The sequence below is a fragment of the Acanthisitta chloris genome, unplaced genomic scaffold, assembly GCF_000695815.1.
Source record: "Acanthisitta chloris isolate BGI_N310 unplaced genomic scaffold, ASM69581v1 scaffold25050, whole genome shotgun sequence".
Classification (NCBI taxonomy): Eukaryota; Metazoa; Chordata; class Aves; order Passeriformes; family Acanthisittidae; genus Acanthisitta; species Acanthisitta chloris.
In genome coordinates this window covers 92,713-107,188 of record NW_008652595.1, presented here as the reverse complement: position 1 = coordinate 107,188, position 14,476 = coordinate 92,713, and the positions used below count along the sequence as shown (strand labels likewise).

Genomic DNA, 14,476 nt, shown 5'->3' with positions numbered 1-14,476 from the left:
GAGTGTGATGCCTGCAGCTTTCCATGTGATGTCCCAGTGCTTATTTCCCGGTCCTTTATATTGGGCACACACATGGTCAACAGCAATTTAAATGTTATCACTACTCATCCCCTTTAACAGCAAGCAGCGAGGCAAAGTTTCAATACAGAATATAGGCATAAAGCAGAAACATGGAGTGTAAACAGGAGGAGCAGGCTAACAGCTAACTACACAGGGAGGCAGCACACCCAGACACTGGGAACTGCAAAAACTGACACATGGGCACAGCCAGGCAGAAACGTGTGTGTGTTATGTAGGGTACACATGCACCTGTTGGTAAGTGTGACACCTAATTGCTGCTATCAAGACTTCTAAAACATAGGTGTGACTTGCATAAAATACCACCAGGCATACACCAGTATCTCCTGGATTTCATTGCCATCATTAGGGGTTTGAATGTGCAATGACTGTGAACTTATAGGATCATTATTATATTATAACAGGTAAAATCATGATCCTTCCCATGAAACTTCATAGAAGTTCTGTCATCTGCTCCAGCAAAGCTACTCAAGATCCCTATTGCTTATATGGACCAGGAAAACCTGGTAACTTTTCAATGATTCAGGTATTGAAAAAGGTAACAGACAAGGAGATCAACAAGGTGCATTTCAAATGTCAGTGCTTAGAAAGGTCTGTCTCTTTTCCTTTAAACAGCAGCCTCGTTAAATGGAAAAACTGCATCCTGTTTGTACTAAGCAGGTATTTTAAATAATCAAAATAGCTGTAAACTGGTTATTAAATAATTGTCATACAAAATATAATTAGTGCTCCATCACTAGGAAACTAGTTAATTTTACTGCTTATCACAAGCACATCACCCAAGTACTTTAGCACTGGAAATGCAGAAACATGATATATATTATTCAAAAAAATCTGTGGTATGCATTGTTCAGTTAGAGGGAACTTCACTATTCTCAGCTGGTTTTAAAAATGTTTCTTTAAAAAAAGAAATATAATTCTAAAATAGTTCATATTAGTGGTCTCTGTTAAATTGGAACTAATATCAAAGATACTTTGCTACAGCCTTATCCAGAAAGACTGTCTTCAGGAGTAACAAAAATCTTTATGGAAACTGGCAATGCTTATTAGACTACATTGACTATGAACACAGGGACAGGAGATTAGACTGGACTGAAATAACGATACACATACAGGACTGTAACACAGTATCTGTCAGAGAGGCACACATGAAGACCTGAACATAGGCAAAATGGTGGTAAGTAAATTAGTAACAGATGAAAGGATGGTTCAAGAAGAACAAAACTGGAGAAATTAGGCTCAAAAGAAAATACATAGACAAGCAGAAGCATTGATGGGAATGGAGATGCTTTAAAGAGCTGTTGCATGTGTCTTTTTAAAATAAATAATGCTTACTTTTCAAAGCAGAACGTGTTATATGCACCAAGGAGATGACCGTAAAATGAGATATGCAGCAAAAACACGGTAGCCCTCCAAGCATTGCTGAAAACAGAAAACCCTATGCATTTTACAGCCTCAACATGGTGAATATAAGTTTGGCAGAAATGCATAAACGGCATTATAAGCAATGCTACTCACTCTGGAGGTGAATGTTAGCAAGCATGGTGGCTTAATGATGATGCTGAACATTGAATGGAATGTCAAAATAAAAAATTTGGAATTCAAAAGAAATTTGAAAAAGAAACATATATGCACCATGGCATCAGAAAATGACCATAAAATGCAAAAAGGTGATGGAGTGATATGGAACAAACCTTGGAGAAATATCGCATCCTTGCTGCATAAAGGCACCCAGGGAAAACCAAAGGCTGTTAAATATTCCAAACTCATTTGGAGGGTCAGGAGGATTCTGAGGGTCACGTGGTTCTTCAGTGTTGTCTTCCAAGTGCCATTCATAAGGGCTGAATCTGCTGACTAGGAAAAGAACTACGCTGACGCCAATGTAAGCAAAGACTATACACATCCAAATTTCATAAGCCAAAGGATCCAGGAAAGAGAAAACGCCCGGTTTAGATTTCTGAGGCTTCTTGATCATGATGGAGATGCCCAGGCTCATAAAGGGTTTGGAAAAGTCTATGACTTCTTCTCGCACCAATGTTATGGTGAGGGGGGCAACAGCTATATCTGCTCTCTGAAAATGGAAAACAAACCCAAGTTAGTTACAAATCAGATGCAAGAAAATCACAGTCTAGAGTCTCAGACTAACAAATCAATTATAAATTACAAGAGAGAGTGGAAACATTTTCTTTGCAGCCTATTTTGCAGTCATTGAAGTTAAGGACTACATGAAATTCATAGAAAATTATTAACAAAAAAAATGACAACTGAATCTATGCAAGGGGGTCATGACAGAGGCAGATACTTCTATTAAGTTAAAATGGATAAATAAACACTACACAAACTGTACAGTGAGAAGGCAACTAAAGTAATGCCATTTTCTAGTAGTGGTCTGTATCTACCCATCTGTCTTGAAGACTTCAGGCAAATTATGTGTTTGTTATATTTTAATTGTCTCTTTTTCATTCTTTCAGCGAGTTTTTTTATCTTATTGATTAGTCCAGGATCTTTAAAAGGAACCTAAGAGAAGTAATCAGTCACTGAATTTCAGCTGCATTTGGATACTACTAGTTGTATACTCCTTTGAAAATCCATTGCAATAAGGGACAGAAGATGGCAAACAGTGGGGATAGAGGAACCAGCCCAGCCTTTCTGTGGGCACTGAAGAACAGTAACACAGATCTCTGAATCCCTGTGTTATCAGAGAAGACTGTAAAGCAGTATTTTTCAGTCTCAGGTATGCCCTATTGTTTTACAGAACTTGGCTCTACAGCCCTGTAACACAGACCGTGTTCTGGAGCTGTGTCATCTGGAAGCACAATCACATCTATTGCATCTGTCATTCACCAGCATGCAGGTATACCCTGAACCAGCACCCTTCCCCTCAATCAATATGTTTTTGCTGGATTCCATGGGAGGGTAGGAATGTGGAAACAAATTACTTAGCTTCCTGATTAGAAATAACATTCCATAATAGATTTCCAACATATTTGACTGTATCTGTATTTCTGTGCCAGAAAGATTCAAGACATGCTGTTTAAATAATCTAGTCTTGATCCAGCCAAGTACTCATGCAGGTGTCACATCAGAGGGGACCAGAATGTTAAAAAAAGGAACCTTTTCACTCAAAACTTATTGTTATGAGAGTCTACATACCTACACACACTTCTTTGTAATCAATTTTAAACACTCTAACTATTCAGGCTATTGATACTTTTAAAGAAGGCCTTTCCTTGGTAATTAAGAATTTGAGAAAGAAAAAAATGATTCTTCAGGTAACCTTAACTTACCAGTACCTAAATCACTGTGCACCATATAAATCAGATTTTTGTTTCCCGCTAGTAACTATATATCTTTCTCTAGTGGAAAAACAAAGCCTGATTAAGTAGAGGTTTGAGTGAAAGTTAATAGGAAATGTTAATAAAAAGTGATTAAAATCTGTGCCATAAAATAATTGAATATGCCTTTATGTAAATCTGATGGTGATGTACATGACTGTCATTAATATGTGGTTTGCTCCTCCTCCTAGATAGTTGGTTTGGGTTTTCATTTTAAGTTTAATAACCAGAAATGCCAAAGCTTCTCATAAGGCTAATCTGAGTATCATGGGCTCTGTGCCCACTGGTGCCAAGGAGCACCATGCAGCCATGCCTGGGGCACTTGTGTGGGGTTTGCAGACCAAGGCTAGCGGCAGCCTTGTCGGATGAGGACTGGCCCTCTCTCCATGGGGCACACATAACCTCTAGGGTTGCTCCAGACACTCAGGAATCTCTCTCGACAGTTTATACTGGCATGTGCAACTACAAGGTATGTGCACAAGTTCACCGCTTGGAATAATCAGATAAACCATGCCTGTGCACATAAGGAAGCCACTTGGAAATCATGGCCCTCGGTACCCTCTCTGACAGCCCCTTTAAACAGTCCTGTGCACTAGGACACTGCCTTTCCCCTTGCGTGACTGCTTTCCTGGAGGGGAAAACCCTCAGCTGATTTGTGGCCACTTGATGTAAAAATCTAGCTTAACGTGGCTTGAATATAAAAACTGAAAATGCCTTTGGATGCCTGAGTGTTTACTGGCTTTGCAGATGAATGTGTTCATCACCTAAGTAATGGAGAGACTTGGAGGGACATGGGTAGAGTGAGGTAATGGGACCGAATGACATTGGAACTCGTTCACTGAACAATTCCCCTAAAACATATATTTGTCTTGTAGCTGCTGCTTGTTGAGCTACTGTTAAATATTAGATGTCTGCAGTCAGTATGAGATGCACACAGAATATCAGTTTGAAATGTAGTCAGAGTTCACGGCTGGCTGGAAGACTAAGCACTTTGACCATGGCCACTGTACTTTGTGTTGAACTAATGAGGTACTTACAAATTAATCCTTATTAGAGCAAGCTTAATGGATCAGGACCCCTGCAGAGACTTAGCAATGACTCTATGTGAAGTTAGGTAGGAGGTAGGTGCCTTTCTGCCTGGCATTTCTGCACATGGACTGCCAGCCTTGGAACATCTTGCCAAGGAAGGAAAAGGCTGCTTCAGCTGTAAGAGCATCTAGTTTCTGGAGCATTTTCCTGGACTTGGAAAAATTTAATTCTCCCAAAGTAATATTTTAATTGCCAAAGTAGACACAGTAGAGCTCTTCCTAAGTGCTGATGCAGCATGCAATAAGGGCTGTATCTCCTTCATGCGCAGCTGAGTTCATGCAGGATATTCCTGTGGGTCTTTGGGGGGGATGAAGCTGATGCTGTGCTGAAGCACAGACAAATCTGTTTTTAAAGGCCTGATTGTTACCATGTCCTCATTCATATCATGTAGCACAGATTTCTTTGTAAATAATTTCAAATTGCATTTTAATATTCCAAGGGATAAAAATATTTATTTTTCTGATATATTTCAGTCTTCCTGCTTTCCTACCAAAGACATTCACTGTATTGGAAGCACCAACAAGCTCCCTCATTCCCTCATTCCTAACAGAACATGGCAGCAATCAGTTTCTGCACAGGGAACAAGTATAAGTTCACACACAGGGGCTCAGGAAACCATCAATAACCAGGGCACTGAGAGTGGACCAGCTACAATCCAGTACCCAAGCCTGGTTCCCTGCCACTTCCCTGAATATTAGTTGCACTAGGGAGGTTAAAAACCAGTCTACATTTTGCTTATTTGTTTAGAGATATAGTATTTGAAATGGAGAGCTTATGGAGAGGTCTAAGCACCCTAAAGGATCATTAATAACTGCAGCACAGTTGTGACTTTCCCTCCCTGTTATGGCTGCAGATAAGCAGAACCCACACAAATTGGGCTCGATAAAAGAGAACACAACCACAAACATGCCCCTCCCTGTGCAGAACTGGAGGGGGGTTTAAGAACCTCAACAACTAAGCTTTGCTAATCACTCATGACTAATGGCGTTTCAAACATCATCTTCACTGCATTTGAGCCGGGCGAGAAATGTCATGGATTCCTCTGAGGCTTGTTCTGTCTTTGCCTACTAGTGTGGGAGGGATGGATTTAGAGGACATGCAGCACAGAGGCTCTGCCCACTCTGCTCAAAGCTGACCCCGGGGGGCTGAATCTGCCCACTCTGCTCAAAGCTGACCCCAGGGGGCTGCAAACCTCAAGACTCTTATGGGGAGGGGAAAAAATAGCAAATGGAAATATCCTTCTACATGGAGAAAGAAAAAATGATAAGATGTTCCACCTCTGTAATCCAAAAGGAGGGACAGAATTCTTCTGCCTACAGACCTACAGATGAGCCTCCCTAACTTCAAAGCCATGCACTAGAGACAGCAAGAGAGACAGGCTATGCTCCTGCCTGTACAAGCTTCAGGTCATTCCTGCCTGCAGAACTGAACTCTCTGAACTCTTTGTGTGTCAGTTTTCAAGAAGTGGATCTGGGCTACAGTCACTTTGCAAGTTCTTTGTGTGATGGGAAGCAAGGCAGCACTCCATGTGCCAGCTGAAGCAGAGGGACACTGCCCAACTTCCATTGGCAGCCAAACCTCTGGGCACCCCAAAAGTGCTGAATGGAGGTACACAGCAGCATCAGAAGAGACTGCACTGGAATGGTGACTGAGTACATTTTAAGACTTCTCAGTGCAGTTTGAGGTTTCCAGGTATCAGAAAAGTGCCAGATAGAGCAACACTACCTGTGATATCTGCAGGTTAAAGCTACCTTTCTAAAGACAATCCAGTATCCCCAGGAGTACTCAGGGTGTGTTGAGAGGCCAGGTCATGGGGGCAATGTGTTTTTAACACATTAGCTCACACTTATTTAAAACCAACAGCTGATATTTGACTAGCAACATGCTCTATTGAAGTCTTAATGTGTACTAGCTGAGCAGTGTAAAAAGGTATTAAGGTGTTAAAGCAGCAGTTGGCCTTGTCTGCTGCAGTTTGTCAATGTTAAGTCCATTTGTGCTTTGTGTGTATGCCCACAGCTCTTTCTGACACACTACTATCATATGCAGATGAAGACATAAAGGGTACATCTGCTTTTGGAGTTTTGGACATATGTGTGCTTCCTTTGTCTGTGCTTGGACCCAGGTCAGCCAAAGTCCTAGACCACAGCAGTATGGCTCTGTGCCAGGGCTGTGATCCCATCCCCCCATGCAGCACAGTGCCACCACAGCACAGCAGCTGCCCAGGCAGGGACCCTGCACCTATCCATGTGTGTACAGGATGAGGGTCTGCCTGAGCTGCAGGGCACCAGCATCACAAGGCTGTCTTTGGGGACCTGTACCTGGACTTCCCTTCTGCAGAAACCAGGGGTGAGGGGCAAACAGCAAGCTTCACCCACCCACTCATGGCACAGTCAGGCTCTGCCAAGGACTAAGAGCACATGAATGTTGTGAGGAGAACTAGGAATTGAATTAACCCTCCTCTCTGCCACAATTCAAAGACTGTATATGCCATTTGTAATCTTCAGCTGCTGGGAGAGCCAGAGAGACCAGTGCCACACCAGGCTGGTTAGTCTGCTAAAGGCAGGGAGATGTGTCGGTGGTCCCACTCTGACAGACTGTAGAGGCTGAAGCATTCCAGGGACTGCTTGTCCTTTACATCCCTGCTTCGTTCCTTTGTGCTATTTTACATATTGAAAGGCATTTATAAAGACTTTTTCTAACCTGAGGACAGCTTTAAAGGCTGTAAGGTCTGGCTGCTCTTTTCATTCCCAAAGCATTTGTAGTTACAATTAAGATCTGTGTTAAACCTACTGTCAATTAGCCTCAGCGCTGTGAAAAGCATCAGGCCCAGGGAGGGATGGCTTTCCCTGGCTGAACAGTGATGGAAAAACAGCAGACTGCTTTAAAAGGGAAAGAAGAAATAAAAGCCTACAGAAAGAGGCTGACCCTACAGAAGAGAAAAGACAACTGTCTAGTGCTCAGCAGCTGGTTAGTACAAAGCCCTGAGCACTGTTCTCATGGGGTGTGAGCTGAGGGAGGAGCTGCTGCTCCTCAGCCCCAGCAGAGGGCACGTCCTCAGCCAGTGGGTCACCAGAGGACAGCACTCGCCTCGCTGGATTGCCCTTGCTGGTTAGATTTAAATAGTGATTCAGTCTCCTGGTCTGAGAATGATTTAGCTACTTCCCTATTCTGAAATGCCCAGGAAAAAAGCTTTATCTATTTTCTGGTTTTATTCTGTCAAAAGTTTCCACTATGCTTTCGAAATTTCTCTTAAGTTTAAAAAATAATAGTGCTTGAATTGGTAGATTTTTTTTCAGGTAGGATGAAGAGTCTTTTTTTGACACCATCAGCATAAAAGAACAAAGGATTTTTTCCAACCTGAACTGACATTTTTTGATCTACAAAAAATCAAATAAATTTCATTTTCTGTCAATTTTCTTTATAGTTATTAATAATTATTACTATTATCATTACTACTACTATTACTATCACCAACATTTAAAAATTGCTAATAAAACACAAAGCCCCGTTAGCTCCTCTCTGAAGCAAAGGAGTTTGGGAATATCTGCTCAGGCAGGACTCCCTGCCTCCAGGGCTGCCATCCCTCTGCAACCAGGTGCATTGGTACAGCCCCTTGCAAAGCCACAAGGAAAGGCCCAAGAGGGGCAGCTGAGATTGTCAACTTCAGGGACCCTATGGCACAGCTGCCTTTTATACCCTACAACCAGCCCTGAAGTGATATGAGACAGGGGAGGGAGAATTCCTAATGACAATTATTTTAGTGTTTAAATGGTAATGTGTAACTCTTGAGACTGCTCCAGTTAGCTTAGTTAATGTCAACCTCCAACTAGTCTTACACTGGAGTCAGGGCTGTGCCAGTCAGCCCTAGGACCCTCAGTGTGGTGACACAGCACCCCTGTTGCTTTGGGTCCAGCTTAGTGCAGACTGAGCCTCCTCCCATCCCACCCATCCCTCCCCTCCTCGCCATTCCGAGCCCTCCAATGCAGTGGAGCACAGAATCAGGAGGCTGCATTTCTCTCCTGATTCTGTGCTGCTTTCCACAGGAAGCAAGAGTGATAGTGACAGCAAACTGGCACAAAAGAAACATTAGGGTTTTGACATTGAAATGACAAGTCATTCACTTCCTGTCCTAAGAGGAAGGAAAGAGTCCTAAAACTGTCCTAAGAGCAATTTTAGAAGAGAGTTGTATGCATGGGCCTATGCAAAAAAGGGCACAGTATTCAAAAAGCCATGCCCTAGTAGTGTCAGGTGGTGGTGAGGAGGCCGTTGGGTCAGGAATACACAGTTTTTGACAAATGACTAGTCACTGTTTATCACTTGAGACAAATGCAATCTGAAGGATTGTGTTTCTGCCACAGCTCAGCTCAGCTGCTGGATAACTGGTACCAAAACCAATCAGGCCCTTTTTATCCCCACAAGTCTGTCTTCCATACATGCTAATAAAGGTTCTTAAAATCTAATCTCCCTCTTCTCCTCCCAAAACAGAATCCAGAGGAGCCAAATTTGACAGTCATTTTGCAGACAAGACTTGCAGGGGCATTAGGGGTAATGTACAGTTTAGTTCCCTAATAGAGTTTTAAGCCCCTGAGAGATAAAGGAAAGTCAGTGCGTAAATGAGGCACTTGCTCCAAATAATTAGCACTTCTAGAGCACTTTTCATCTTCAAAGGGCTTAGTGCACATCCTTGCCAGTGTGGAACATCCCCCTCTCAACAGATGGAGAAAGAGGCCAAGGGCATTTCATGATGTTTGCAAATAGAGCTGGGAAAAGGTCTGGAGGGCTGCTGAGGTTTGTACTCAGGAGTTCAGGGGCTGTTTTTCCTGTTTACAAAAAGCCAGGTGGATTTCCGTGCAGCTTGCCAGCTCAGAAGTTCAGCTCGGCAGGCCGGGGAGCTGGCTCAGCAGCGCAGGGCTGTGCGCATTAACCTGGGCCTGCACTCAAACCTCACGGGATGCATCTGACCTTTGAATAATTGAGCACTGCAGTGAAGAGGCCTCAGAAACAGAGCTCACTGCGGGAGTACAGGAGCTGTTGGGGGTCAGGGAGGAAAACATTCCTCAATTTTTTATTAACGAGAAAACACAGATGAAAGCTGTGCTTAGAATATGAAGGAACAGACCTTTTTGCAGGGAAGGTTTGGGGTTGTTTTCAAGTATGGTCTGTGGTGTCTGTGGAACTGGTTTTTGCTGGTGTGGAAAGGTCACAAGTATGGTTGGGGTCATGGGCATGTGGTTAGGACTAAGTTTGATGCTAAGGAGGCAAAGCTCTGTGATCTTGGTTTGTCCCAAGGGGATGTGGAAAAGGCAGCTGCAGCCAACCTGTTTATTACAGGGGTTTTGATTGGAAGAGACCTTTAAAGATCTTCTAGTCCAACCTCCCTACAACAAGCAGGGACATCTTCCATTAGATTAGGTTGCTGAGAGCTTCATTCAGCCTGACCTTAAGCACTTCCAGGGATGAGGCATTCATAACCTCTCTGGGCAACCTGCAGGTCCTCAGCACACTCACAGAAAAGAATTTCTTCCTAATATCTAATGTGAATCTACCCTCTTTCAGTTTAAAGCCATTCACCCTTGTCCTACATGCCCCTGTAAAAAGATCCTCTCCAGCTTTGTTGTAGCTCCTTTAGGTACTGGAAGGTGCTCTAAGGTCTCCCTGGAGCCTTCACTTCTCCAGGCTGAACAGCCTCAACTCTCTCAGCCTTTCCTCACAGGAGAGGTGCTCCAGCCCTCTGAGCAATTTTGTGGCCCTTTATCCAGATGCTCTTGCATTGCACAGCAGCTGCATAGGCTAATCTTACTCGGCTCAAGTCCCAAAAGCAATGGCCCACATCACACTTTTCCTCCTCTGGTGTAGATAGTCCTTGTGTCCTGACAGTTAGCAGCAATTTCAGGTTCTCTTTTGCCATGCTTTTTCCATATGGTATGATTATTTTCTTCAAGTGAACAAACTGTTTCATTGCTTGTCACTTGCAAATATATCAAAAGGACCCAATTACAGCTGATACTCTTGATATTTCTTGAACCACACAAAGAGAAGCTGAGGGTTTAGGTTTCCAATGCAATGTAATTTGCTTGGAACAAAACTAAACCTTTGCTTCAGAGGTTCTCAATGGACTTATGTTCTCTAAGAGAGCAAACATCAGTTTTCCAAATCACGTAACTGAGGCATGGGGAGTTCAGAAGATTTGCATAATGTCAAACCTCAATGCAACAGAGAAGCAAAGATGTAATCCATGGTTCCAGACCCCTGTTGGGTTTTTCTAATCAGTAGACTTCCCTCTCCCCCAGTATGATACAACAAAAACATTGTTACTTTTATAAAATATTTTGAAGTCAAATAGGCTATCAAGTATAGAATAAGGCATCAGGACTGACTGCTCCAGACTAAGAAAACTTGCAAATCCAGCAATAACTTTAAAAATACTGATTCATTTTGAAAATAATTATCTCACCAAACATTTTGCAAGAATGTTAATGTATTATCCCAAGGAAATTTTGAGGTGACTTTTAGAAATTGCACTCAGCCATGGAACAAAAGGAGGCAATTGAAATATTCGTTTCTGTTCAGAAATTGTTAATAAAGGAAAGCTTGTTAAAAATAAACTGTAAAAAAGATTTGGGCGGAATCACAAATCATCTCATTAGCATTTGGGGGATAAAAAAGCAAAGATGAATTATCAGCCTGAAAAGTCTTTTCTGCAAAGCCAATTTTCTCCCCCTTCCATCTGGTTTATCTGTATTCCAAAATTCTCAATTTCAAAGAAGTTTCTAAAATGGCAATTCCGGACTGTTTTTGTTCTTACTAAACAAAGCAATGTACACCCAATATAGAAATATAAAGAGGAATGCAATGAATTAGGCTTTTTTTTTTGTGTGTGTCTGACAGTAGATTTTTAAAGCCAAACCCATGGTTTAAAATGAAAAAAACTTGTGGGTGATTTCACACCTGCATTGCTTCTTACCCAGAAAAGCAACCATGGGGCTGAGTCTTTAGTCTCTGATCAAACATGAACAAACACCAACGAGGGCCAACATCACAGACCAGACCTTTAATGGGAGGGACAGCCTCCCAGCACTTAAGAGACTGAACCAGAAAAAATGTGGCAAATGAAGAAGAAGCATATGAAGGGCAAACTGGAAATTCTGCTGAAAACAAGAATTTGAACTTTGCCCAATGCTACTTCTCAACATTTTGTGGACTCTGAGAATAGCAGTAAAAAAGTGACACTTTCCTGCAATGAAACAATTAGAAAAGTAGACTATAAAAATGGCACTACAAAGAAATATCTAGAATTTTAAAGATAGTATTCAAACAGATGATCTTTATTTTGCAGTTTATTAACTTTGAGCATAACTTTTTATAAAGAACATTAAAATGAAGGTTAAGAGAAACTTACCCCATAGACCAGTTCACCCACCATGCCATTCCATATCTTAGTCTCAGGGTCCCTAGCTCCATATTTCCCATCTCCAACAATTGACAGTTTGTATTTTATTCCAACATGTTTTGCTATTTCAGAAGCTAAGTCTACACAATATCCTTCATATCTCTCATTCCCTTCTAGTTGTTCATGGTTTTTCTTATACATTACATATGGTGATTCCTTTGAAACAAAAGTAAAGATCAAAAGTCTATGAATGTAAAATACAGCTGTAAACCACACAAAATGAGAGCTGTTATTATCCTTTATATTACTGGCAAGTATTTACAATATTTCCTGCTTGGGTACAGAAATTAGACAGATAGACATCTGCAGTTTAAAAATCCTTGGCTGATCCTACAGCCACACATACTATTGATTGTATTCCTAGTATAGACCCATTGAAGACAACAGGACATTTAAACAAAGTTACACTTCTCTTTTTGCAGGATTAGGCCTGATTAGACAGTCAAATACCATCACTGTAGTAATAATTCATCTTTTAGTGTTTAAAGACTGACATACCCACCACCTGTACCATCAAAATAATCTCCTAATGCCCCAGTGGCCTGGAATGGGGCTCTGATGGAGATATTTTCAAAGCAGCCTAAGGGAAGCTAGGCTAAAATCCTCAGCAGCACTTTTTGTCACTGAATTCCCTTAGCCTTCTTGGAAAATTCTAGCTGAAATGCTGATTACATCTCGCTAAATCCATAGGAGTATAAAATACAATGCTTCAGGAAATAGCATAAAATTGGCTCATGCTTAGTAAAATTGTAACAGGCATAAAAGTCACAATGAATACTGTACAGAGCAGGTCTGCTAGAGGCGTTGGGACTGACACAGGTGCCGCTGCTCGTGAGACACGGGAAGAGCTTTGCTCCTTTGGAATTGCACAGGTATAGGTCGCTTTTCACCCAGTGCTAGAGCAGTTCCAGTTCTCTACAGGCTTCATTGTGCCACCCTTACTCAGTCCACAGGGGTTGAGTTTACAGGAGCTGTACCTGAGTGAGGGGTGCAAGATTTGACCCTACAGCAGGAAGGCCAGATACTGTGGTCATTTACACACATGCATAACAAATTCACTTAAATGAGGCATTTAACTGAGTTCAAGTGCCCGAGAAGCAGCAAAGTACATTGAGCTCATTGAGCTCCTCTAGTGAGCAAACTTACTAATATACATGTAAGTTTGCAGGGTGGAGTCATCAGAACATCTCAGGAAGATACTGAACTTTTCAGTCACTTGAAGTCACACAGTATTTAACATCTGCCTCCTGGCAAGGTGTCTAACACACCGCAGGAGCCATGTGTCTTGTTTCCTAAACACAAACACACTAAGAACATAAAACTTACCAAGATAGTAGTGACTACTATGGTTCGGTTCTCCACAGATGAAGTGTCATTAGAGGGCAGCTGGTCTAATGCTGGCACAAATCTTTCATATTCATTCCAATAACCAGCCTATAAAAATGAAGATGTTAAGACATTACATATCTTTACAAGGACTCTGGTACCTGAACTTGTAGGAAGAACTCTCAAAAGATATGGCTCTGTAACATTTCTCATGCCCCAGTTTTGCTATTTTTCATGCACCATTTTTGCCATTAAGGCACTACATTAGCTTTCAGTTAATTTCCTTAAAGAAACAATTTTCTCAAGCCCAAGAGCAAATTAACACAAGCCAAATCTAAGTGAAAATCCACATGACATTCTCCCTATCTAAATTCACATCATCATGGTGCCTGTAGAATAAATTCCCATGTGTCCACAGCATAAGAATATACTACAGACAAGAAAATTAACTGCACAGCATTCTGAGTAAAATTCTCTGATTTTGTAATTGGTATCCATATTCTGCTGCAGTTTGGCCAGTGAACACAGCCCCTGCAGCCCTGCCTGAGCTGGCTTTAGAGCAGATGCACAGACATCATTAGCAATGCAGGCACAGCAGCATTATCTTCAGTACAGGATACAAAACCCTCCGTGAGCACGAGGTGAGTGTTTATCAGTTGGCTGGTGCTGACCCTCCTGGTGCTGTGCCCACATCACTAGGCTATTGCACTAGATTTTATATTTCTGCACAACACAGAACTAATACTGTTGTCTGCACTGTACACCTACCTTGAGTGGCTGGGCCATGTCCAGAGGTATTTTGGTATCTAACATGGGCAAAAGTGTCTAAGGAGTCTCAGGAGTAACCAAGCAGGTTAGGTACCTATCACTAGGTAAAATCAGGGGGATTTAAGAGACTCAGGCACAGAATCCTTTTTCAGTACCTCTGTGACTGTGTCTACCTAACTATTTTTTCAAATCTGCCTTAAACTTCTTTTATAACACGGATCTAGGCAACTATCTCACTTAGGATCTATACTTTATTTAGGAGACAAGGGAATGAGTAGGAAATTTTAATCAAAACAACACTTATTTTCTGCAAATTTCAGATGGTTTCTCTGGTTCCAGCTTCACTATGGCTCCAAAGCCCAATATAGAGAGGGAGAGAAAGAGAGAAATTGTAGCAGTGGAAAAACTCCAGAAGGGTTTTAAGGGAAAA

The 14,476-nt window shown here is 41.8% G+C and overlaps 1 protein-coding gene across 1 annotated transcript in view; it reads right to left on the bottom strand.

Moving 5' to 3' along the window:
* The window catches only part of GRIA3 (glutamate receptor, ionotropic, AMPA 3), a 147,697-nt gene that overhangs the window by 40,989 nt on the left and 92,232 nt on the right, over positions 1 to 14,476 (bottom strand). Inside the window, exons 8-10 of the mRNA XM_009077889.1 lie at positions 13,279 to 13,386; positions 11,902 to 12,108; positions 1,773 to 2,149 (exon numbers count right to left, since the gene is read on the bottom strand). Coding sequence (XP_009076137.1) covers positions 1,773 to 2,149; positions 11,902 to 12,108; positions 13,279 to 13,386 — 692 coding nt within the window. The remainder of the gene's footprint in view (positions 1 to 1,772; positions 2,150 to 11,901; positions 12,109 to 13,278; positions 13,387 to 14,476) is intronic.